The sequence below is a fragment of the Oryctolagus cuniculus genome, chromosome 14 (assembly GCF_964237555.1).
Source record: "Oryctolagus cuniculus chromosome 14, mOryCun1.1, whole genome shotgun sequence".
NCBI classification, from domain to species: domain Eukaryota; kingdom Metazoa; phylum Chordata; class Mammalia; order Lagomorpha; family Leporidae; genus Oryctolagus; species Oryctolagus cuniculus.
In genome coordinates, this window is record NC_091445.1 from 75,947,710 (window position 1) to 75,969,551 (window position 21,842).

General features: G+C 54.4%; 2 protein-coding genes across 2 annotated transcripts; both read right to left on the reverse strand.

Moving 5' to 3' along the window:
• Nucleotides 1-7,693: 7,693 nt before the first annotated feature.
• Nucleotides 7,694-14,126, reverse strand: MCIDAS (multiciliate differentiation and DNA synthesis associated cell cycle protein). Its single transcript, XM_051853468.2, has 7 exons — nt 13,397-14,126; nt 13,211-13,307; nt 13,004-13,095; nt 10,213-10,285; nt 9,447-9,670; nt 8,769-8,879; nt 7,694-8,563 (listed from the first exon to the last, which is right to left on the reverse strand). Exons 1-7 carry the CDS (start codon nt 13,511-13,513, stop codon nt 8,123-8,125), a joined length of 1,155 nt encoding a protein of 384 aa, XP_051709428.2. The 5' UTR covers nt 13,514-14,126; the 3' UTR covers nt 7,694-8,122.
• A 2,920-nt stretch (nt 14,127-17,046) lies between these two features.
• CCNO (cyclin O) lies at nt 17,047-19,481 on the reverse strand. Its single transcript, XM_002713979.4, has 3 exons — nt 18,874-19,481; nt 18,129-18,314; nt 17,047-17,735 (listed from the first exon to the last, which is right to left on the reverse strand). The coding sequence occupies exons 1-3, from the start codon at nt 19,261-19,263 to the stop codon at nt 17,250-17,252; spliced, it is 1,062 nt and encodes a 353-aa protein (XP_002714025.3). The 5' UTR covers nt 19,264-19,481; the 3' UTR covers nt 17,047-17,249.
• Nucleotides 19,482-21,842: the final 2,361 nt, after the last annotated feature.

Genomic DNA, 21,842 nt, shown 5'->3' on the forward strand with positions numbered 1-21,842 from the left:
GAGGGAGGGAGGGAGAGAGAGAGAGAGAGATCATGGCACTTGACACCCATTCGCATGACTATAATCAAGCCTGCATGTGGCACAGCAGGTTAAGCTGCCACTGGTACGCTGGCATCCATATCAGAGTGCTGGTTCCAGTCCTGGCTCCTCCATTTCTGATCCAGCTCTCTGCTAATGTGCCTTGGAGGCAGCAAGGTGGGCTACTGCCACCCTTGTGAGAGACCTGGATGGAGTTCCTGGCTCCTGGCTTTGGCCTGGACCAGTCCTGGTTGTTACAACCATTTGGGGAATGAACCAGCAGATGGAAGATCTCTTTCTTTCTCTGTCTCTCCCCTTGTCTGTGTCACTCTGCCTTTTAAATAAATAAATCTTAAATAATAATAATAAAAAAAAAGACAGCCAAGGGACGGACATCTGGTGCAGTGGTTAAGCTGCTGCTTGTGACTCCTGCATCCCGTATTAGAGTGTCTGGTTCCAGCCTGAATCCTCCATTTCCAATCCAGCTTCCTGCTAATGCACACCCTGGGAGGCAGCAGATGATGCTCAAATATGTGAGTCCCTGCCACCCACGTTGGAGACCTGGATTAATTTCTGGGCTCCTGGCTCTGGCTTGGCCCACCCCTGGCTGCTATGGGCATTTGGGGAGTGGACCAATGGATGGAAGAGCTCTCTTCTGTCTGCTTTTCTCTCTCAGCCTTTCAAATAAAATGAAAATAAATAAATAAGTCTTTTTAAAAAGACAGCCAATAGTGTCTGTTGATAAGGATGTGGAGAAATTGCAATCCTCATACGCGGCAGATGGGAATGTAAAACAGTGCAGCTGCTTCTGAAAGCAGTTTGGCAGTTCCTCAAAATGTTAAACATAGAGCAAACATATAACTCTGCAGTTGCATGCCTGCACAAGTAGCCAAGAGGAGCAAAAATAGATGAAAACATGCACAGAATGTCCACAGCAGTCTTATTCATGCTAACAAAACACCTGGAATGACCCAAACATCCATCAGCTGGTAAATGAATAAATCAAATGTGGAATGTCCACACAGAGGAATATTCATTGGGAATAAGAATGAATTAATGGTGCACACTACAACATGGATACACCTTGAAAACATCACAGCCAAAGAAGCCAGTCACAAAAGGCCACATTTATAGGATCTCATTTATATTAAATATCCAGAAAAGGTGAATATCTATAGAGACAGAAAATAAATTAGTGCTGCCTAGGGCTGGAAAATGGAGTAGAGACAGAACGAGAAGTGGTTGCTTCCGATTTTCCTGTAAGGGGGAAGAAAAATATTCTAAAATTAGATTTGGGGAATGGTTATAAACCCTTAGGAATATACTAAAAACATTGAACTGTACATTTTAAATGTGCAAATTGTGTAGTGTGTGGATTACATCTCAATATATCTGTTTAAAAAGATAATCCCCTACCCAATCAGCTATTGGTGAAGATGTGGGATGGCGGGTGGCAAGTCAGGAAGGAGTGGGCTAAGCGCAAGCTAAACAGAACCAACCCCGTGTGCTCGGGTCTGTTCTCAGAAAAGAGGGTATCACCATGAATTTGGAAGTAGCCTCAAGCAGTAGCTTTCCATTCTAAAGTAATGCAACCCTGAAACCTTGGGAGCTAGGCATGAACCTATGCAAGTGCCCAAGACTATTATTATCACTCACAGAACAGGGTATGCAACCATATTTACTTTCAACCATGGCTTGGCTTAGAAATAATTGAATTTTCCACATCCTATAGCTAAATGCAATTTCTAATTATTTTTTGGCTGTTCATATAAATCCCAAGTAAATCTGTGGAGTTTCTTCTCCTAGTACAAAAGGAATGAATAAAAGTAATTGTCATGTCTGATTTACCTAGGATTTTGTTAAGCAGCCAAAAGTAAATATTGCAAATAGTTGTCAGCTATGCAAGTTTGAACAGGTGTTTGTCTAAAGGAGGGCTATATGTCTATGTTTAGGAATGATTGAATCAAAACAGATTGTGGCCGGCACCGCGGCTCACTAGGCTAATCCTCCGCCTTGCGGTGCCGGCACACCGGGTTCTAGTCCCGGTCGGGGCGCCAGATTCTGTCCCGGTTGCCCCTCTTCCAGGACAGCTCTCTGCTGTGGCCAGGGAGTGCAGTGGAGGATGGCCCAAGTGCTTGGGCCCTGCACCCCATGGGAGACCAGGAAAAGCACCTGGCTCCTGCCATCGGATCAGCGCAGCGCGCCGGCCGCAGTAGCCATTGGAGGGTGAACCAACAGCAAAGGAAGGCCTTTCTCTCTGTCTCTCTCTCTCTCTCACTGTCCACTCTGCCTGTCAAAAAAAAAAAAAAAGATTGCATTTATAGCCTTGGCCAGACTTCCAAGATATTAAACATCTGCATGAAATGCTTTCTTCTCAACTCAGTGCACCTTTGCTAAGCAGAAATGTTGGCTGTACATCAGCACCAAGATGTCTCTGGGACCCTGGCAATTTTCCTGAGTTCAGTCTGAAGTTCCCTGAGCCAGGGAATTGCACTAGGGAAGTGAGAACTGACCCTAACGCCCCATCTCTGCTTTCCTCCCGACAACTGCCTATAGTGTTACAGAGCAGTGGGAGCGCCTCGCCAGGCTCTCTGGACCTGCTCCTTTGGAAGAACAAGCCCCAGAAGACAGCTGTGAGCACAGACCCATGTCACACTCACGCCTTTCTCATTTACCTCATGCCTGGGCCGTTAGCTCCTGGGCGATTTCCTCCAGTTGGGGACTAAAGGGAGATAGAGAGAAGGCAGAGAGATTCCAGGTGTGAGTCAGCGTTGACACAGCTGCTGGCTTGGAGAAGAAGAGGCCCAGGAGCAAAGACCAAAGCAACATCTCTGGGAGCAAAGACAAGTTCCTGGCTTACAGAGAACAAGGAGACAGGTTCCCCAGTCCTACAACCGCAAGGAAGTGGATCCTGCCACCAACTGAATGAGCTTGGAAATGGAGTATTCCCAGAGTGCCCCCATAAGAACCCAGGTGACCCCTTATTTTCCAAGAATGCCAGAGCAGAAAAGCCAGCCCAGTCAATCCTACAGACTTCTGACTTACTGAGATAATTCGTGTTGGGTTGGACAGTCAGCATGTACTGAGCACCAGAAAACAGACACCATGACAAACATTTTGATAGGTACCACCTCGCTCAGCCCCCACAACTTGCATTACCCCAGTTTCAAAGTTGAAGAGTGAGGCTTAGTCACAGATCCAAGTCAAGTCACCCAGCTGGTCCTGCCCAGCAAAGCCAGCATAGGAACCCACACATCTCCACAGGACTTCAGACCCCTTGACTATTGCTATACAAAGACCAATTGCTGCCATTCAATAACAGTAAGTATAAATGATCCGACTTGTAAACACAGTCGTTCTTGTGAATTCACATATGTATGTCCATAAAAATTTTCTAAGGGGAAGATGTGTGTTTGGCACAGTCACTACTTGGGATGCACACATCCCATATCAGAGTTCTGGCTTAAGCCTCGGCTACTCTCCTTCTAATCCAGCTTCCTGCCAAGTCACACCTTAGGATGCAGCAGATGATGGTTCAAGTTCTTGGGAGACCTGGATGACATTGTGGGCTCCCAGTTTCAGGAGAGTGAACCAGCAAATAGAAGATCTCTCTCTCTCTCTCTCTCTCTCTCTCCCCTCCCCCAATGTTCATAGTGATATTTTTGTGTTTTTATTAAGGAGTTATTTATTTGAAAGGCAGAGTGACAAGGAGAAAGGGAGAGACAGAGAGAGCTCTTCCATCCGTAGGTTCCCTCCCCAAATGGCCGCAACAAATGAGTCTGGGCCAGGCTGAAGCCAGGAGCCAGGGACATGGGTGGCAGGACCCCAAGTACTTGAACCATCATCCACTGCCTTCCCAGGTACACTGGTAGGAAGCTGGATCAGAAAGAGGAGCAACCAGGATTCAGAACTACATTCCAAGATGGGATGTCAGCTTCGCAAGCAGCAGCCTATAGCTGTGCCACAACTCTGGCCCCCATAGCAATAGCTTTGAATAGTAGGAATAGTTATTTGTTACTTTGCTATACTTTTTTGTCCAAATGAGTTTATAATGAATATGTATTACTTGCATAAAATATTTATTTTCACTTTTTAATTAGAAAATGAAGATGAGAACTTATCAAGAAGACTCTGATGTGAGCACCCACCATTGTATTCATCTCATACACTCAGGTCTCTAGTTCCAGGCTGCATGTCTGGGCTTTCACTGTGTCCATCCCTCTCAGCCTCCCAGGGACCTCAAGGGAGGTGCAGAACCTGCTCTGGGCCTGGTAACATAACAGTCACAGGGATTAGAACAGGAACATCTTTGGGGTGGAGGTGGGGGAAGGTGTCATCCTGATTGTCCTGCCTGCCACAATCACATTGGCATAAATCATAATAACCCTGACCCAGATTATCCCAGTGGGCTCCAAGTGGGTCCCTCTGCTTCCACCCTTGCTTCCCCATGCCTACTCCACTGCAGGTCTCTCCAAGAAGCCAGGGAATGCCACTTAAAATGCAAGTGTGACCACGTGATCCTCAGTCAACGCTCCCCAGAGAAGAAACGCCAAAATCCCCAAGACCATGCAACCTTCCCCACTAAGTGGCCTCCATTTCCTCCTCCTTACTCAGCACCAGCCACACTGGCCTTCCTGCTGGTCTCCAGCTGTACTCTACCCACCTGTCATCCCCCACAGGACCTCTGTACTTGCTGTCCCCTCTGCTAGGGATGAACGTCCTTCCTCTAGATACCCATAATGCTTAGAGCTCAGATCTCTGCTCAGAGGTCAGTGCCCCAAAGGAATCTTTCCACACCACATCACCCTATCTAAAATGGCACTGGGGTGTGCATTCAGCCTAGCAGTTAAGATGCTACTTGGGACACTGCTTCCCATGCCGAAAGGCCTGGGTTCCCATCCTAGTTCTGCAGTTTCAGCTTCCTGCTAAGACACATCCTGAGAGGTAGCAGGTGATGGCTCAAGTACTTGGTTTCCTGCCACCCATGCAGGAGGTCCCAGTCCTGGCTTTGGCCTGGCCCAGCCTCTGCTGTTGCAAACATTTGGGGAGTGAAGCAGCAGATGGAAGATCTGTCTGTCTGTCTTTCAAATAAGTAAAATAATTTTTTAAAGAATAGTATTCTCTGCCCACTATTCTCTATCTTTTATGGACCAAATGTTTGTGTCCCCCCAGATTCCCATGTTGAAGCTGTAACCCCACAATGTGATGCTCTGTGGCGGTGAGACCTCTGGGGATGGCCTGAGGCCTTCATTATGGGATGGGTGTGCTTATGAGAAGAGATGGGGCAGGCATTTGGTGAAATGGTTAGGGCTCTGCTTGGGATTTCCACATCCCATATGGAGTTCCTGGTTCTAGTTCCAGCTCCCCTTCCAATTGAGCTTCCTGCTAATGCACACCCTGGGAAGGCAGCTGATGATGGGTCAAGTGCATGGGTCCCTTCCACCTGCACGGAAGACCTGGATTTGATTCCTGCTCCTGGTTTCAGCCTGACCCAGCCCTGGCTGTTGCAAGCCTTTGGTATATGAGCCAGTGGGTAGAGGATCTCTCTCGGTCTTTCTCTCTGTGCCTCCATCTCTGTGTGTACATGTGTGTGTATCTGCCTTTCAAATAAAATGAAAACAATGTTTAAATAAGTAAATAATAAAATGTTAAAACATCGGTATTACCTTAAAAAGAAAGAGACCAGAATACCCTGCTTTCCAGCTATGTGAAAATACAGCAGAAAGGTGGTCACCTGCAAACCAGCAAACTGCCAGCCGGCCTCCACATCTGCGGGAAACAAGTACTGTTGTCGAAGCAGCCATGGATCCACTGTGTTACAGCAGCCTGTGCTGACTGAGGCATTAGCCTTGCTCCTCTTCTTCTCCCTCAGAACACCATATAATTATGTGTTTAGTATTTCTCTCTTCCCAGAAGAAATCTGGGAGGCCAAGACCTTCATGCTTTGTAATTTTGTTGATTTCTTAATATCTGTATTACTGAGCTTCTCAGTAACACTCAATAAATAAATGTTGAGAGAATGAATAAATCTTAATTTTTAAAGATTAATTTATTTATTTGAAAGGAAGAGCAAGACAGAGAGAGAGAGAGAGAGGAAGAGGGCAGAGAGGAGGAATCTTTTCATCCACCTGTTTAGTTTCCTAAAGGACTACAACAGCCAGGGCTGGGCCAGGCCAAAGAAAGGAGCCAGGAACTCCATCTGGGTTCTCTCCCACATGGGTGACAGGGGCAAGTATTTGGCCATCATCCATTTCCTTCCCAGGTGCATTAGCAGGGAGTTGAAGTGAAGTAAAACAGCCAGAACTCAACTGGGGATCCCATATGGAAACAAGGCAATGCAAGTAGAAGCTTAACTCGCTCTGCCACAGTGTCAGCTTGAGTCAAATTTTTACACTCTACAACTGCTAACCAACAAGAATCATACCATTAGTTCAGAAGAGAGCTTTCCCCCAGAAATAGAGGGTACTTGAATAGTTAAAATGACTAACATGACAGTTATAAGGGCTATAATCTGAAACTCAGAAAGAAACATTTTTTAATGCAGACAAAAGACATACAGGAAAAAGTACCCATAAATAATGAACTTTTCCATCACTGAAGGTAATACATTATGAAGATACTTATGAGGAGTCAGAGGAAAAGAATTTAGAAAAGATTATTATTTTTTAGGACAGGGTTTTTTTTCTTGTTTTTTTTTTTTCTTTTTTTGATCCTGAACTGTGGTGAATCTATATGTAAGCTGATGAAAGAAAAGTCTGAACCTCCCATTGAATTTTTTAAGACTCCATTTGTTAGACAAAATATGAGGAAATATGGCCTATTTTATCACCTTTTAAAATCACCTTTTTTCCTAAATGGCCACTTAAACACAGATAGCAGTACAGACGACAAACTGGAGGAGCAGGCTCTACCAGCCTATCCCACGCACCTGTTACCTGAGCTCTGCACTCTGCAGCCAGCAACGCACCTAGGTGTAGCCCCCTTGGCAACTTGCCCAGGCTGAGCAAGAACTCAGCCCTGTGGTGAGCACAAATCACTGCTTGACATATGCCACTCACGTGATTTCAGAACAGAGTAGAAAAAGGAAGCCCAGACCCCCCCCCCAAAAAAAAGGCAGAAAAGTCAACAAAGGCAATTAAATAATGGGTTAAGTTTTTTCTTAGAGAAAGCCAAGAATTGTAAAACAAGAATGTGCAACCTCCTTCCCACTCCTCATGCCCTAGTTTTATTTGTAGAATTCAAATAGAGAGTCTGTTTTTACTAAGATTTCCACACTTGGCTTCTGGCACCAAGACAAACAAAAAGTGTGGTATATGCCATTTTCTTAAAGCTGCTCATTTCTTCTGAATAAAGTTTGCTTTCTGAGGAGTCATCCTGTTCACACAAATAAAATGGTACCTATAATTGATATAAACCCTTATCATCAATCTCACGACATTATGTGAATGATCATTACAAGCAAACGTGTCTGGCACCTGTTTGGATTCTAGCCCCACCGCTTCCGAAGAATCTATATTTTTCTAAGGCAACTTCCTTAGGTTCCCTCTCCTGGTTTTCCACGCTGACAGCTGAAATAAAAGTTCTCCAGGGTATCAACATCAGGCGTCTGTCCCAGACTGAGGGCAAGTGACGCGTGGCAACATGCACTCTGGGCCCAGGACCCCCCCCACCCCACCGTGGGAATGACAGTGCCAGCAAGGGTCTGCCAGCCTTTCTGCTGCCTTTCCCGTCTTAGCCTCCTTTTCCTTCTTACGGAACTTGGGCATTTTATAATTGCATAAGTAGCTGAGAGCACACAATTCAAAGCTGCTAAAAATAAATACTTTAAAAACTGACTGTGGAATGGGTGTGACTACAAACACACTTTCGCTGTGAAAGGGGAGGGGAGGGGCTACACGAGGCTCTGCGGAGGAACTAGACAAAGCACCAGGATGAGGCCGGTTTTGCTCCCGAAAACCGAACAGGTTCCAGGGTGGTCTTCGCCCTGCGGGGCGGTGGTGCTTCCCGCGAGCCAGGTTAGGGGAACCGGTCCAGCCTCGCCTGCTCAACCTCCAGGCGCTTCCATCGGGACACAGGGCAGTGTTTTAGGGGACCATTCCCCAGGTCAACTGGGGACCCAGCGGAATTTGTAACCCCCTGAGGCTGTCCGGATGGTGAAGGCGTTGCCCTGGGGGAAGGCGAGGGTGCGGATGGTGCTGTGGCTGCGGATGGGGGTGCTGAAGGAGCCGCCCTCCTCCAGCTCACTGCGGCTCAGGTTTAAGGCACCCTGGTTGCAGGCGGTGCGCAGTCCCCGGAAGGCGCCGTGCAGGTTCCCGGGCCTGCCGTCTGTGTTCGCGGGCTCTGGCTGCAGCCGGGGCCGCTTGGGTTCGCGGCTCCGGAGGGCTTCATCGCAGCGCTGGGAGATCTCCCTCAGCACGGCGTCCACTTCCGCGCAATCCTGCCCCGCCGCGCTGAACAGCTCCTCCAGGCTCCTTTTGGCCGTCGCCTTGAGCAGCAAGGGCTCGGCCGCCGCTCCGCCACCCCGGGACTGCGTGATCATCAACTTCTGCGAAAGACAAGGGCAAGCGCCGCCCTGAGGCCAGACAGGCTCCGCGTGTGCCGGGCGCGCCCAGGGAGCCCCGCGCGCACGCCGCCTAGCGCGCCCGGCCGCCCTCTCCTCTCCCGGAGCCCCGCTGGGTCCCAACACAGGCACCGGGGCACCGGAATGGCTCCAAGTGCTTCACGGTCCCTCACACCCGCGCCCCACTTACATCCAGCACCGAGGCCAGGTGCCGGGTCCGGCGGGCGAGTTCTTTGAGCTGCACGTTCCGCTCCTTGAGCGAGGCGATCTCCTCCTGCTTTTGGGTCAGCGTCTCGTGCAGCTGCAAGGGAAGACCCACACATTCAGGGAGCGGGCCGCCGTGCTCTACCTCGTCTGCGTGAATCAAACGCAGGTCCCGACGCCCCTTCGGGAACTGGGGAGGGGGAGTGTCTCAGGGCATTGTTGCTGGCGAGGCTCCTAAACCATTTCTTTGACTTTTTTTTTTTCCTTCCACAAAGCATTTGGACAAAACATATCTGTAGCATGTAGTGTACCAGGCAGATTAACCACCCCACACCTCTGTTTCCTTCTCTGTGAATTGGGGCTGGTGAGGTAGCTAGCTCAGCGGTGGTATTAGGTAAGAGGAGAAAGCAAAAATTGTAAGCTCATGGAGAGCCTGGGTGCACGCTGGCGACCCTATGAAACATCTGGTAGGACGGGATTACCCCCACTGGGTGATGCTGGACACCCTGGGGTTGCACCTGGAGCAGTAGCAGCCACGCAGACCTTTGGCGGGGCCCCTGACACCCACAGGAGCGCACCCGCACCCTTGCAACCCCACTGGCTCCCCGCGCTCCAGACTCTGTCTCCGCCCCCAGGATTCCCGGTGTTAGCTCCGCGTCCCTACTTGGTTATTCTCAACGAGAGCGTTCCCCAGCGCCCTCTGGTTCTGGTCGGCCACCTCCTTCCAGTACTGCTCCGGCGGGGGCACGTCCGGAGGGCGGAGCGGCGGGGACGGCAGGGCTCTCGGGTCCCGCGGCGGGGAGAGGCAGGGCTCGAAGGTCGATACGTCGCAGGGCGAGAAAGGGAAGTCATCGCCGGCCAGGGGAGGCGACATCAACGAGGACGAGTCTGGAGAAGAGCGAGGGCTGGGTTTGTAGCCCCAGACGCACGCCCAGCTCGCCACGGCGGCGGAGCGCCACGCCCGGGGTGTGAGGTTTACGAGGAGATGTTTCTGTGTGAGGCAGGAGCCCCGCACTCCGCAATGCCTGCGACTCTGAGACCCTTCGTGGGACCCCGTACACGACATCAGGCGCCCGGTACGTGCCTGGTGAGTGAACCTGAACCGAATCAGGCAAAGCTGCCTGCTCCTGGAAGTCACCCAGGGCCTTGCTCCTCTGCACACTCGGGTCACACGGCCTTCCCCCTCCCTCCCTCCCATGGTGGGTTCCCTCTCCCAGAACTCAAACCCATAAACCCGCAAGTGCTACGGACCCAGAGGCGCAAGCTCTCATGGGGGATGTCCTACACATAAAAGGGCCTCGTTCTGTGAGGAGTCACTGACAGGTGACTGGGGGTACCACCTTCTCGATCATGGACTCTTAACTAGCCGGTCCTGGCAAGGTGGCGGGGCACTTGCGGCTGTCAGTTACTTGCAAGGAGACGACACTTGCCTGCAATGAGGACATCCACCGTGTCTCTGAAATCCTGCAGCGCCAAGTCCCCTTCCGCTGGCAGAGAATGAGTCTAAAATAAACCACAGAAGGAGCCCGGTGAATGTCTACTCCGGACCGGAACGGTTTCTAGATGGGACAGACGCCCTTCCTGGCTCGGAGGCGGGTCTACATGCACTCAGTACCTGAAACCTCAAGCCCCATCCGGGACACGGAATGCAGCAGGCTTACGCCGCCCTGGCGCGAAGCAGGATGCGCTGAACGCCCACCTGGTAGGCGAAGCTGCGACCAGCAGCCAAACTGTGCGCGGGGGGGCGCACCAGGTGCAGGCCCCCGACGTCTGTGGAACCCCCGCGCCAACTCACCCGACCCACCTAGGAGCCGTGGCTCTAGGAGCAAAGGGCACAGCCTTTCTGAATCCTGCAAAGCGGTCTCTGGAAGCCCTGTTTCCCGCCAAGACAACATGTCACAGCCAATGCCACTCCCCCAAACTAGGGGAAGGAGGCCCGGGATGCTGCCGGGGCGCCGTGGGGTCTCTGTGCGGCAGGCGTGGCCCCTACTGCGCTCTCCAGTTTCTCGGAAGGTTGCAGCTGACTTTTGGGCGGCAGCCCACACACCTGCGACTTCTTGAACACCTTCCTGTGCTCCCGCAAGGTGTCTGGGGGGTGTGGGGAGGAAGGAGATGGCAAACGGCTAGAAACCCAGGAGCCTTCTGATAACCTTAATTTAAGGACATTTAGAATCCGCAGGATGCTCTTACGCCATCCCCATTTAATCCTCACACCAGTGTGGGAAGCAGGCTGGGAGGTCCCCCCTCTCCGACTCCCAGAGAATCCGTAGCGCCCGGAGGTTCCGAAGCGCAAAGCCCTTCCCCCAGCTCTGAAAGAAGGGATTTCTGGAGGCCCCGCCCGGCGTGATGCAGCTGTGCACGTCCATCCTCATTCCCCTGCAGCTCCTTGTCTGTGGTTCTCTTTGGAAGTGCCCGGAGTCTGATGGCCATGGCGAGCATCCAAAACGCCCATCAGAAAGAGCCATGCCTCTGTGTTAATCCTACTGTTCTCCCCAAAGCCCTTCTTTCCTATTCAAACATGAGTATTTGGGGTAAGAACTTATTCTGACCCCAACTTCTAAAGAAGTGTGAGTATCAGATTCCTAACAGGAAGATGGAGTGAAACTGGGCGACTTCCCTTGGTCCCAGGGGACACTGAAGCTATGTGGGGAAAGGAGCTGTGAGAGGAGGGGCTGAGAGCCCCAGGCAAATCCTGACCCCAGTTGAAGGGCTGCAGGCCGGTTCAGAGACCGGGACCCACAATGTGCCACCTCTTACGCTATCCCTGGTTTGGGGGCCAACTTGCACCTCTAGAGCCCTTCTTCCTCTCTCTGTCCACCTTCTCCAGCAGGTGCGCAGGGTCAGGGGCCTCTCTCCCTCCACACCAGCATTATTTTTCCCAGGAAAAGTCCCAAACCTTCTGATCCATCTGATATAAAGTCTGGCCTGGAAACTCTGAATCCTACCTCTCCAGTTAGATAAACCAGGCATTTCTCCAGCTCCAACAGCAAAGGGAAGAAGATAATTACCAACCCTAACCTGATGTGGAATTTAAGTGCTGTGTATACAGTGGCAAACATTCAGTGACAGCTTGGGTTTTGGTACAGAATAAACGTGTTGTGCCTCTCGGTCAGCTGACAGATGTGCAGGAGTTCCCTCTCCTTGTTTGAGCACACTAAGTGGTCTCTGCAGGGCAGACCACCTCTTGGCCCTACCAATCCCAGCTCTTAGCAGCCACTGACCCTGAGACCCCTGGGCTTCTACCCCAAGGTGCTTTTCAATGAGGCTTTAGGTGGAGGCCTCAGAAGTTCTGCTCCACCACCAGCTCTGCGAGGTGGTTGCATCTTCTGGAGAGTTCTATGCTGGGTTGGTCCCCCAGGGACCTCATGGCCCCAGCACCAGCCACTAGGAAGCTGGAACCGGCACTATGTTTATGGGCTGCATCTGGCCAACTTCTTATTCTTCTGGGTACTTCGAGTTTCACCGATGAGCCAGGCCTCCGACTTCCTAGATTCCAGAACTGGGAGGCTCCATGCCCTGCCTGGGAAGGGCCAGCCCTGGCAGGAGGCAAAAGTGGTATAGAAATAAGACAGATTTGGTGGGAAAGGAAAAGGCCAGAGTCCTCTTTGTCCACGACAGTTATGACCAGAGCTTTAGAAGGGGGAGAAGAAGTTGTGCAAGTGCCCAGCTGCTGCAGGGCCATGTCTGCAGAGGGACATTTTCTGTCAAATTTCTTCCAGGGTCTTTTGTCGGCTCCGGTTCCCCAAATGCAAACTCTTTCTCTTCTCCGGTCTTGATGGGAAGTTATTCATGGACTTCCACTCTCCTTACTCAGCCACGGAATGAACGCGGTTGGTAAATGGCCTGGAAGGCGCTGGGGCAAGGAGCGCGCGTTCCAAGAGCAGGGGCACAGAGCACAACGTAGCTCCCACCCACCCATCCCACCTGGTCCGTCGGTGGGCATCTGCACTCCGTTTTGTCACAACTCCTAGAACGAGTTGGGCAGGGTTGGGGGTGTGTGGCAGGGGAGCCCTCCAGGCGAGCCCTAGACAGCCAAGGAAATGTGGCTTTCCCAACACACTAGGAGGGATGAGGAAGCTCGGATCTGGGAGGCTCAGGTTCTTGCACTGCGCCTTGCACCGCGCCAGGTGAATGTGCCTGCGCCCCTAGCCCGAGGCTAACCTCTAGCGAAATAAATGCGTCTCTCCGGGGTGGGGTGGGGGTTATCAGCGGCGCAGGTACCTGCGAGGCGGCCGGGTCACCAGTAGGCGGCGTGTCGGACCCGAGTAGCGAGGAGCAGTCTGCGAGGTCCTGCAGGTCTATGGTGGTGAGGGCTGCTTGGAGAGACCGAGAGACATCCACCGCACGGACCCTAAGCCTCTGCGCCACGACGTCGGGAGCCCGGCACGGGCAGCCCAACGGGTCTCGCGGAGGTGCCGCGGGGCTCACCTGGCAGCTCAGCGGGCTCCACGTCGGGGGGATCCTCGTACACCGGCACCCGGCTGCCGCTGCCGCATCCAGGAATGAACTTCCGCGGAGGGGCGAACTAGCCGGGCACAGAAATGGTGAGTGCGGGTCGGCCCTTGAAGGCACGCGGGGGCGCAGATCCCTCCCGGCCTCGGCCAGCAGCCCCACCTTCCTGTCCAGCGTCCCGGGCTTGCCGAGGGACCGGCGAGGTGGCTCCAGCATCCTGTTGGGGCAGATGCTGTCGAAGGCCCGGCGTCCCGCCGCGCCACCCCAGCACGCCTGCATCCTGCCGGCTGCTCGGAGGAGGCGCCCAGGCTTGGGAGGGCGATGCAGCACACCTCGCGCTCGGCCGGGGCGCGCTGGCAGGCTCAGAAGGCGGCCCCAGGTCGCGGCTGGCGCGTGGCCGGGGAGGAGCCGAGGGGCGGCCTGGACTGTGCGGAGGGAGGGCCGGGCGGAGAAGGAGGGGCGGCTCGCGCCTGAGCGCCCGAGGTGGCGCCTTCAGCCCCGGACAATCTGCGCGCGGGCGGAGGCGTTAAACCCAACCTGGCAACGCGGCCTCCCCCGGGAGCGGCGAGCGCGGGGCCCGGCCCGCGAGCGCCCTTGGGGCGAGCGTTGGCGCCGCCGCCTCGCGGCCGCGCGAATCGCAAAAAAAGAAAAGAAGGAGAGGCGGGCGCACCGCACCCGTCTCCAGCACTGGGTGCCGCCCTCCCGTCTGCGGACAGCCGAGATGGAAAAGTCAACGATCCTGGTTCCCCTTTCTTCCCACGCCAGCCACCGGGCACGGCAGAAACGCGGGGCGATGCTCTCGGAAGCCAGACGCGGGCGTTTACTCTCCCACTCCGGACTTGGTGGGGACGAAGACGTCCGGCAGCGGCCGGAGTACAGAATCTCCTTCCCCAAAACCTGGGCAGCATTCAGGTCCTGACTCACCGACTTCCTCCTTAGCCGCACTTGGCCAGAAGCCCAGGGCCCTGCCTCGCACCCCTGGCCCCGCACTTTCCCGGGCAGTTGGGCGCCTGAGCCCGGCCTTTGAGAAGAGAATTGGTTTAGAGTGACCTGCAGATATCCTCACCTGGTTTTTGCAAGCGGCTCGCTGGACAGCCCCAGACGCGCTAAAACCTCCCCGCTGCCGGCCTGACTGCTCTCCTACTGGCTTCTGCGGGGGCATCTCCCGGAAAGGAGCCCCCCACGGGGAGGGCAACGCTTGCGGGGTGCCCCTCAGATCCGTCCGGCTTGACGGCACAGTGGACACTGGCATCTTGTTTTTGCCTCGTTCCTAGTAAAAGTAGTCAAGATCCCCTTGGAAAGCGACGTGGTCGGCTTTTATTTTAGCGCCCATTATCTGGGTGAAGCAGCAAGATGCTCCTAGCAGTGATGGGGTTCTTAGGGCCTCTGATTTGTCTTTGAATGCAGGGTCAGAGCCTGCTAGACTGGATGTGACGGTGCACAGGGGTGGGGCCTTTGGCTTTTAGGGGTCACTTGGCCAGATGCAAAGGCCCAGGTCTTTGGGAAAAACAGTGACACCTCAATAGAGCTGCTGTGGAGATGAGAGATTTATATCAGGCGATTAGTGCTTGGGTGGATACATTAATGCTGATCATTTTTTAAGGCAATCTTTTCAGCTTCCCGGAGCTGGTTCCCGGTTCTGTCTGATCCAGGAGTAGTGCAGCCCACCAACTGGTCCCTCTTCTCCCTCTCCTCACCCACTTCCCTCCCAGGCTGTAAGTGAGCTGGGAAGCTCTTGGCTGAGTTTTGCAGAGATCTCTCTACACGTGGAGACTATCACAGATTTTCCAGGGCAGCCTCGGTGTTTTTGAAATAGTCATCAAAATAGCCCCAAATTGGGGCGGAAAAAATATGGGCATCACACGAGAGATTGCCTGTAGCAACAGAACTGGAGAAGCGTGATTCTATGCCCCCTAGCCTGCATGATTCTGAAATCAGAGCGCAGCAGCACAAGGGACAGGAGTGGAGTTTTAGGGGATTTGGCTGAGTGGATACTTTCGCAGACAACTTCTTCCCAAGTCACTCTTTTGCAGATGCCAGGCTGGGAGCCCCAGGTAGGTTGGGACTTGGGACAGGTGATGTTCACTGAACAGGTTGCGGACCAGTACTTCCAGCTCTGTGAGAAGAGCTTAGCATATCAACCTGTCAGGAGAGAAGGGATCCAAGGAGCCCAAAGCAAGGCACCCAGGCTCTGGAGGGCATTTGGAACTGTGGGAAGAAGTACAAAGTGGTTTCTCTGAATTTGCTTGCAGGTTGTTTACTGTTTATTCATATTGGTTATACATTTTTATTTGTTCTAACTGCAGTGGAACATGTCTTGGATTTTTCCTCCCCAGAAAAACTTTTTTCCACCATGCAAAAATTAATACAATGAACCATATGCTCACCCCCAGTTGTTACCACTCTCATATTTGCTTTCTCTTTTCCTTTGCTCCAAGGTTTTCTGCATAATTCCTCTGGCTCCCATAACTACACAAACTCCTACTGACCATTTCTCAAAGGCTTGCTACATTCCAAGCACCTTGCTAGGGCAGTTGTACAAAATGTCTCATTAGCTCCATACCTCAAGCCTATCAAATAAGTGTGCTCATTATTCCAGATAAGACCTGGACAAAGAGATGTGATTTAAAGTCACCCAGGAAATTGGCTCCTGAGCCTGCCCGTTTGATCACTACTCTGTGCTACCTAATATAGAGATCATGCTACGTAAGCGTAACCTCATCTAAGGTTCCCAACAACCCTTACACAGAACCTGGGTTGAATTTGCTGGAGGTGAAGGTCTGGGTGATACCCATACAAGAATCTCAGAGCCACCGCTGTGAGAGTGAAGATGGGACAGCTAAGGGCCGCAGAACTCAGGTGACGGGGGAGCCTGTCTCACTGCTCAGCTCCAGTTGTCCTTCAAGATCGAGGATGTGACTGGGGGCAAGGACTGGGCTGTCTCTCCCGAGCCCACCACAGGAAAGAGGTTTTTGAACACTTCCAGAAAACTACATGGAGTCTTTGAAAAAGAAAAAAAAAAAGACCCGAAAATGTATATTTTGAAAAGACCATGCATGGGTTCCAAAAATATTTGCACCCCAATAAACTTATCTAATTCCACTTTCTAAGAACTTTTTGAATTACCCTCATAGAAATGAGGAAAGTTTAGCAAAGTGGCTAATGGTAGGGCCCTGGACTTGGATCTGCCTTCAAACTCCTCTGGCTTCTCCATGCTTAACTGTCCTCTACAGAACGTGATGATAGACGGTGCTTTCTAGAACTGTTGCAGGATTGACAATGAGTGCTGAACACCGTACAGGTATGCAGTGAGCCCTCAGCATAGCCCCGATTACCATCACACATTGTCGTCGCCCTGGGCTCTTACACAGCACAGCGTGAGCAGGTGAACCGCCTGATAGCAGAGTAAATGGACTCCACTTGAAAAGGCCACAGTGGACCAACACTAGGTCAACTGTGCTGGATTCTCTGTGTCAAGGGATCTTCTCCATCCACTCGTGGGCCTGCCTGGCTCTCCAATTTCACCATCAGCAGGTGCAACTGTGGTCCCTCTGGACAGCCTGCACAGCTCCGTTCTGCTTCACGCCCCCCCTCCCACACACACACATCAAGGGTGTACAGTTCTTAGCTTCCTGACACTAAGGGCATAGGCCCCAACCCTAGAAGTGACCCCGACTCCTGGTATCATCTAGAACTTCACCAAATCTGGCATTCCTGCGGAGGTGCCAGCTACAGAGTGGACCCAAGGGAGGGGAGGATCCCCCAGTCCTGAGCAGACAGAGGCGCGCGGTCACGGCACAAGGACAAACCAGGACAGGCAGCCTGTTTATTGGACAAAGACTCAGCTGGCTCCTGTGTTCTCAGTAAAATAAATAAACCTACTATATTCTATAATCGTCCATTATTTACAACCTGCAGGAGGCCCCCTCTGTGGACCCTCGGCACCTTCATGAGGCCTTGGGAGAGGTCCCGCAGCTGGGCGGGCGGGCAGGCAGGCAGCGAGAGCAGCTCAGCTTTATGTCGGGCTCGGGCACAGGCTGCACTTCTCGCAGATCTCGAGGGGTAGCATGTGCGTCAGAGAGGTCCTGTTTATGGCCACCAACAGTTGGAGCTTGCCCATACAGTCCTGCAGCACAGCCTCGGGGTGGCCGCCCAGGCGCAGGTCCAAGGGGTGCGGGAGCCGAAGCATGCGGTCGGCCAGCGCCAGGCAACAGATGGCCATCAGGGAGGGGGCGTAGCTGGTGAAGGCGTAGTCGGCCAGGCTCAGCTCGGCCACGCCCCGCGCCAGGGCTTGGGCTTCCAGCGCTTGCGAGACCTCCGCCTGCCCGGCGTCCACGCGCGCGTGCGTGAAGTGCTCCAGGAAGAAGCTGATGGTGGGCGCGCCCAGGCTGAAGTGCAGCTTGTGAAGTACGATGCACTCCAGGTTGCACAGCTGCTGCCGGGAGAAGGCCCCGCAGCACAGGGCCAGCAGCTGCTTCACACGCGGCGGGTGCACCTCCACCTGCAACACAGGGCGTGCTCAGCTCCTGCCTCGAGGTTGCCAGGACCCAAGGCCTGCGCCCCCCAGGGTTGAAACCCGGGTTCCCCTTATTCCTTCCAGACGGACAGGGCCCCAGCTTTGCCTCCTTATCGCTTCCACTTGAATCACTCGGGGAATGCGTTCAGCGCGGCTTCTCTAACTAACCCCTGTGCAACTGAAAGAGGGCTTGGGAACTCCGCAGGGTTTCTTCCCCGAGACCAGAGTAAAGGCGCAGCAGAGCTGTTTGGAGCTGACCTCAGCCTATTTTCCTTCAGGACTTAGGGTTATTAGGTTGGGGCGGGATGTGTGTATTTGCCAGCGTCGTCCGTGCGGGGAGAGCGACTTTACCCACCTCCCAGCACCGCGGGCAGGTACCTGTTTGCAAGCGATGAGCAGGGAGGTGACCCCGAGCAGCTGGAAGCAATCTGCGGCCACGGGCGTGGTGGTGAGGAAACGGTCCAGCGTGTTCACCGTGAGGCACAGCGACTCGAAGGAGAGGCCGAATTGGCGGTGCACGGGGATCAGCCAGCTGAGCAGTTTGCAGCGGGATTCGGCCGTCACCTGCCGGGAGGGAGAGGAGGCGGGCCGGTTGAGCCTGAGCGGAGAGGGACTGCGGCGGGGAAGAACCGAGGCGACTGAGGGAGCTCCCCCGGAGCGAGGCAGCCGGAGGGAAAACGCTAAAGGCTTTGGGAAGCGGGCGGCCCCGGCTGCGGGAGGCGGCGGCGGCGGCGGCCGGGGCTGGGAGCCGGGCTGCCCAAGTTCGTGCTTTCCTCCAGTAGAGCTCCCAGCAACTCAATGCAAAGGGGGCCAGGGCTCCACTGTGCAGCTGCAGAACGAGCTCAGGGCCGTTAAATAACCTCCCGAAGTCCTAAGGAGTCCGGACTCGAACCTAGAAACTAACTCCTCTGTCCTCTACGGCGCCCCCACTAACCAGCTCGGAGGCCGCCTGCGCCCCGCTCGGCTCCATCTAACGTAAGAGGGGGCGAGTGACCCGGCTCTCGTAGGCCCCTTTCGCTCCAACCGAGGGGGCGGGAGCGCGGCCTCGCCGACACAGCGGGCAGGAACGGGGCCCGGCGAGGAGAGAGGGCGGCGGCGGGGGGCGGCTCGGCCCGCGCCTCACTTGTGGCTGCCGCGCCAGCGACTCCCGCGGGTGGAAGCGACTCTCCTGAGCCTTGCGGAAGGCGTAGCAGCTCTGACCGTAGTCGCGGAAGGTCTGCAGGTCTAGCGGCGCCAACGGCTGGGCAGGGCCAGGCAGGGGGCTGCAGCCCCGCGCTGCCGACGCCGCGGGGCTGTCTGCGCCGTCCGAGCCGGAGCTGGGGGACTCGAACAGGTCGCAGACGCCGGAGTCTCCGGGCAGCTGGCACGGGCTCAGGGGCTGCAGCGGCTGCTTCCTTCGGAGGCGCGGGCGCCTGCTCTTCTTCACCGGGGCGCGGAGGTTCTGGTCGTTGTCGCGCCTCCCAGCCCGGGCGGTAGGGCTCGCGGGGCTGGTGGGGGAGGGGGTCACCATCATGCAGCCGGCTGGCCGCCCTACTCCCCTCAACGCCACGGCTGCGGCGGGCTGCAAGCGCGCGCGAGTGCGAAGAAGGCCGGGCCCGGCGCCTGGCGAGGCCCTAAGTAGCCTGCCGGCCCCTTCCCTGTGCCACACCCCCGGCCCCTCACTGGCGGAGCCCGGGGCGTCACGAGAGCCGCGCTTTCCCGGCTGGAGAGCCGCCACTCCCCCGCCCCCCGCCCCGAGCAGCGAGTCGCGCGTTGCCTCGGCGGTCCGCAAGGGGGAGGAGGCGCCGCAACGGGCGCCGCGCACCTGTCTTCTGCCGCCAGCTCCGCGCGCGTCCCCGGTTACCACGGCAACCGGAGCCCGGGTCAGGGCGGGAGGTGAGCGCGCGGAGCCGGCGGGCGTGGAGGCGGCGATGGCACAGCCAGGTGAGCCGGGGGCCCGGCCGCAAGGTGCACCCAGGGGACATCTCCCTGTCCTTGAGCCAGATGGTGTGAACATGGGCGAGCACCCTCCATGGCGGCTCTGAGCAGAGTCGGTAACTTCGTGCAAGTCCGCTGTCGCTTTTTCCCAAACGAAGGTCGGGCCAGAAATCGGTGGGCACAGTTTTCTCCAGTGACCTGTGCTTACCAATTTCCTTGCGTTTGTGGTTTTTGTTCCAGTCCGTATCCGAATAGCTCCCGGCCGGTGTCCGGGAACAGAACCCGGATCTGTGCTGCGGAGTCGGAGGGAGCTGGTCAAGTTAGGCAGGCACCTGCGCTCAGACAAAACAATACTGCCGAGCGAACCTCAGCTCGCCCAGTGTGCAGCGAGTACCTTGTCCCGCGCTTAACTCCTAGGCCGGGTGAGCAGAGAACGTAGCGCTAGCTGAAGAGTTGTGTTGCTACTTTTCTCGGATTGCTCACAGCCTGTTCTGTTTTAGTTCATTAGCTTCTGACCTTTCTGCCTCCCCCCACCCCCACCCCCACCCCCACCCCAGGCCCAGTCTTGTCTTGGTTATTTCCAGCCCTGGGCAGCAAGGATTGATTACACGTGGCACTTCCTCAAGGCACCGTTGGTTCAGTCCTGTCCCGAGCGAATCCTCCTGGGGGGGTCCCTGGCCCTTTAGGAGAATGGGCGCTGAGTGTGCCAGCCCCCACAGTGGGTGGTGTTAGGTGCCATGCCAACAGCAGGTTCAGCCGTCCTCACCTCGTTCCAGAAGACAGCTGACAAATGTATGTGATCAAAGGGCCAGTTTCTGTCCCTAGAAATGAGGTAGGGCGTGGGGTAGGCGTCTCTTACACAGGAGCTGGCCACTGTAACTCATTTCCCTTTTAACTGGAAGCTCTTGATTCTCCTGCCCTACATGGTGTCCTGTGAACATGGAAGGCGGACTAAGAACCACCTGGGAGAGGCTTTCACAGTGCAGGTGCCCCACCTCTTCAGTTTTCCCCTCTGACAAGAGGAGAAACTGAAGCAGCGGACAGGGGTGCGCTATCACACTTCTTCTAGGAGCTTTCCTAGCAAAGAACCCAGGAATTCTGCATCTCCCACTAGCCCAAAGGGCCGGGGTGGAGTAGTTGCAAGAGTATGAAATCAACGTCTAGGCTCAGTGTTGTCTCTCCTGTTCATTGATCATCTCAGGCAAGCCACTTCCCTCCTCTGTGGGATGTGGACAGTAACACTTGCCTTGCAGGCCAAGTGAAGTGGGTGTGAGAGTGCCAGGTCCCTGTGGGATGTAAAATTGTGGGGTCACCCTGGGGCTGTCCCTGTGGAGCCTCTGAAAAGCAGTGCCATCATTGGATCTGCCTGTGGGTGTAGACCTCTCCCTCTCTCCAGTTAGTCAACCCCCAGCAGGTGCTGCCTGAGTATCAGCTGGATGGGCTACTCCTCGGTAGCATTGGTGGGATGTCTGCTGGGCCAGGTGCTGGGGGCAAGACTGCATGGGCCCTGACTACAGCTGACTCTAGTAGCGGAAATAAGGGACCAGTTGGCCTACTTGCTTAGATTATTACAGTGATAGGATGATGAGCAGGAGTCTCCAGGGGTTAGAGTTGACAGGTAAATACCTGACATCCATTTGATAAGAATGACAAACACATTTTTATTATGTGTGCAAGAAATATTGCATGGAGCTTCTTTATAAGAAAAAACCTGGTTTTTTGTTTACTTTTTACTTTTATAGAAAGAAGAGAGACCTTCCACCTGCTGGTTCACCATCTCACCCACCCTCCAATTGCTGCAATGGCCAGGATCCAGGAGTTTCTACTGGGCCTCCCAAATGAGTGCAGGGGCCCAAACACTTGGGCCATCCTCTGCTGCTTTCCCAGGTGCATTAGCAGGGAGTTGGGTTGGAAGTGGAGCAGCCAGGATGAAAACTGGCACCCATTTGGGTTGCTGACACTGTAGGTGGTGACCTAACCTTCTACGCTACAACATCAACGCAAGAAAAAACTTTTCATTAGTTATTTGAAATGCAAAGAGTGTCTGGGATATTCTTCTATTAAAAGATGATCTGTTGGGAACGGCGCTGTGGTGCTGTCATCCCATATGGGTGCCGGTTCAAGTCCCGACTGCTCCTCTTCCCATCCAGCTCTCTGTTATGGCTTGGGAAAGTA

Bases quoted from the DNA above. Each gene is read 5' to 3' on its own strand.
- MCIDAS (XM_051853468.2), bottom strand. From the start codon at position 13,513: ATGCAGGCGTGCTGGGGTGGCGCGGCGGGACGCCGGGCCTTCGACAGC. The intron at 13,308-13,396 runs GTGGGGCTGCTG...GTGCCCGGCTAG, and splicing joins CCGGGACGCTGGACAGGAAG to TTCGCCCCTCCGCGGAAGTT. The intron at 10,286-13,003 runs GTACCTGCGCCG...GGTTTATTTTAG, and splicing joins GTGACCCGGCCGCCTCGCAG to ACTCATTCTCTGCCAGCGGA.
- CCNO (XM_002713979.4), bottom strand. From the start codon at position 19,263: ATGATGGTGACCCCCTCCCCCACCAGCCCCGCGAGCCCTACCGCCCGG. The intron at 18,315-18,873 runs GTGAGGCGCGGG...CCCTCCCGGCAG, and splicing joins CGCTGGCGCGGCAGCCACAA to GTGACGGCCGAATCCCGCTG. The intron at 17,736-18,128 runs GTACCTGCCCGC...CCTGTGTTGCAG, and splicing joins TGCTCATCGCTTGCAAACAG to GTGGAGGTGCACCCGCCGCG.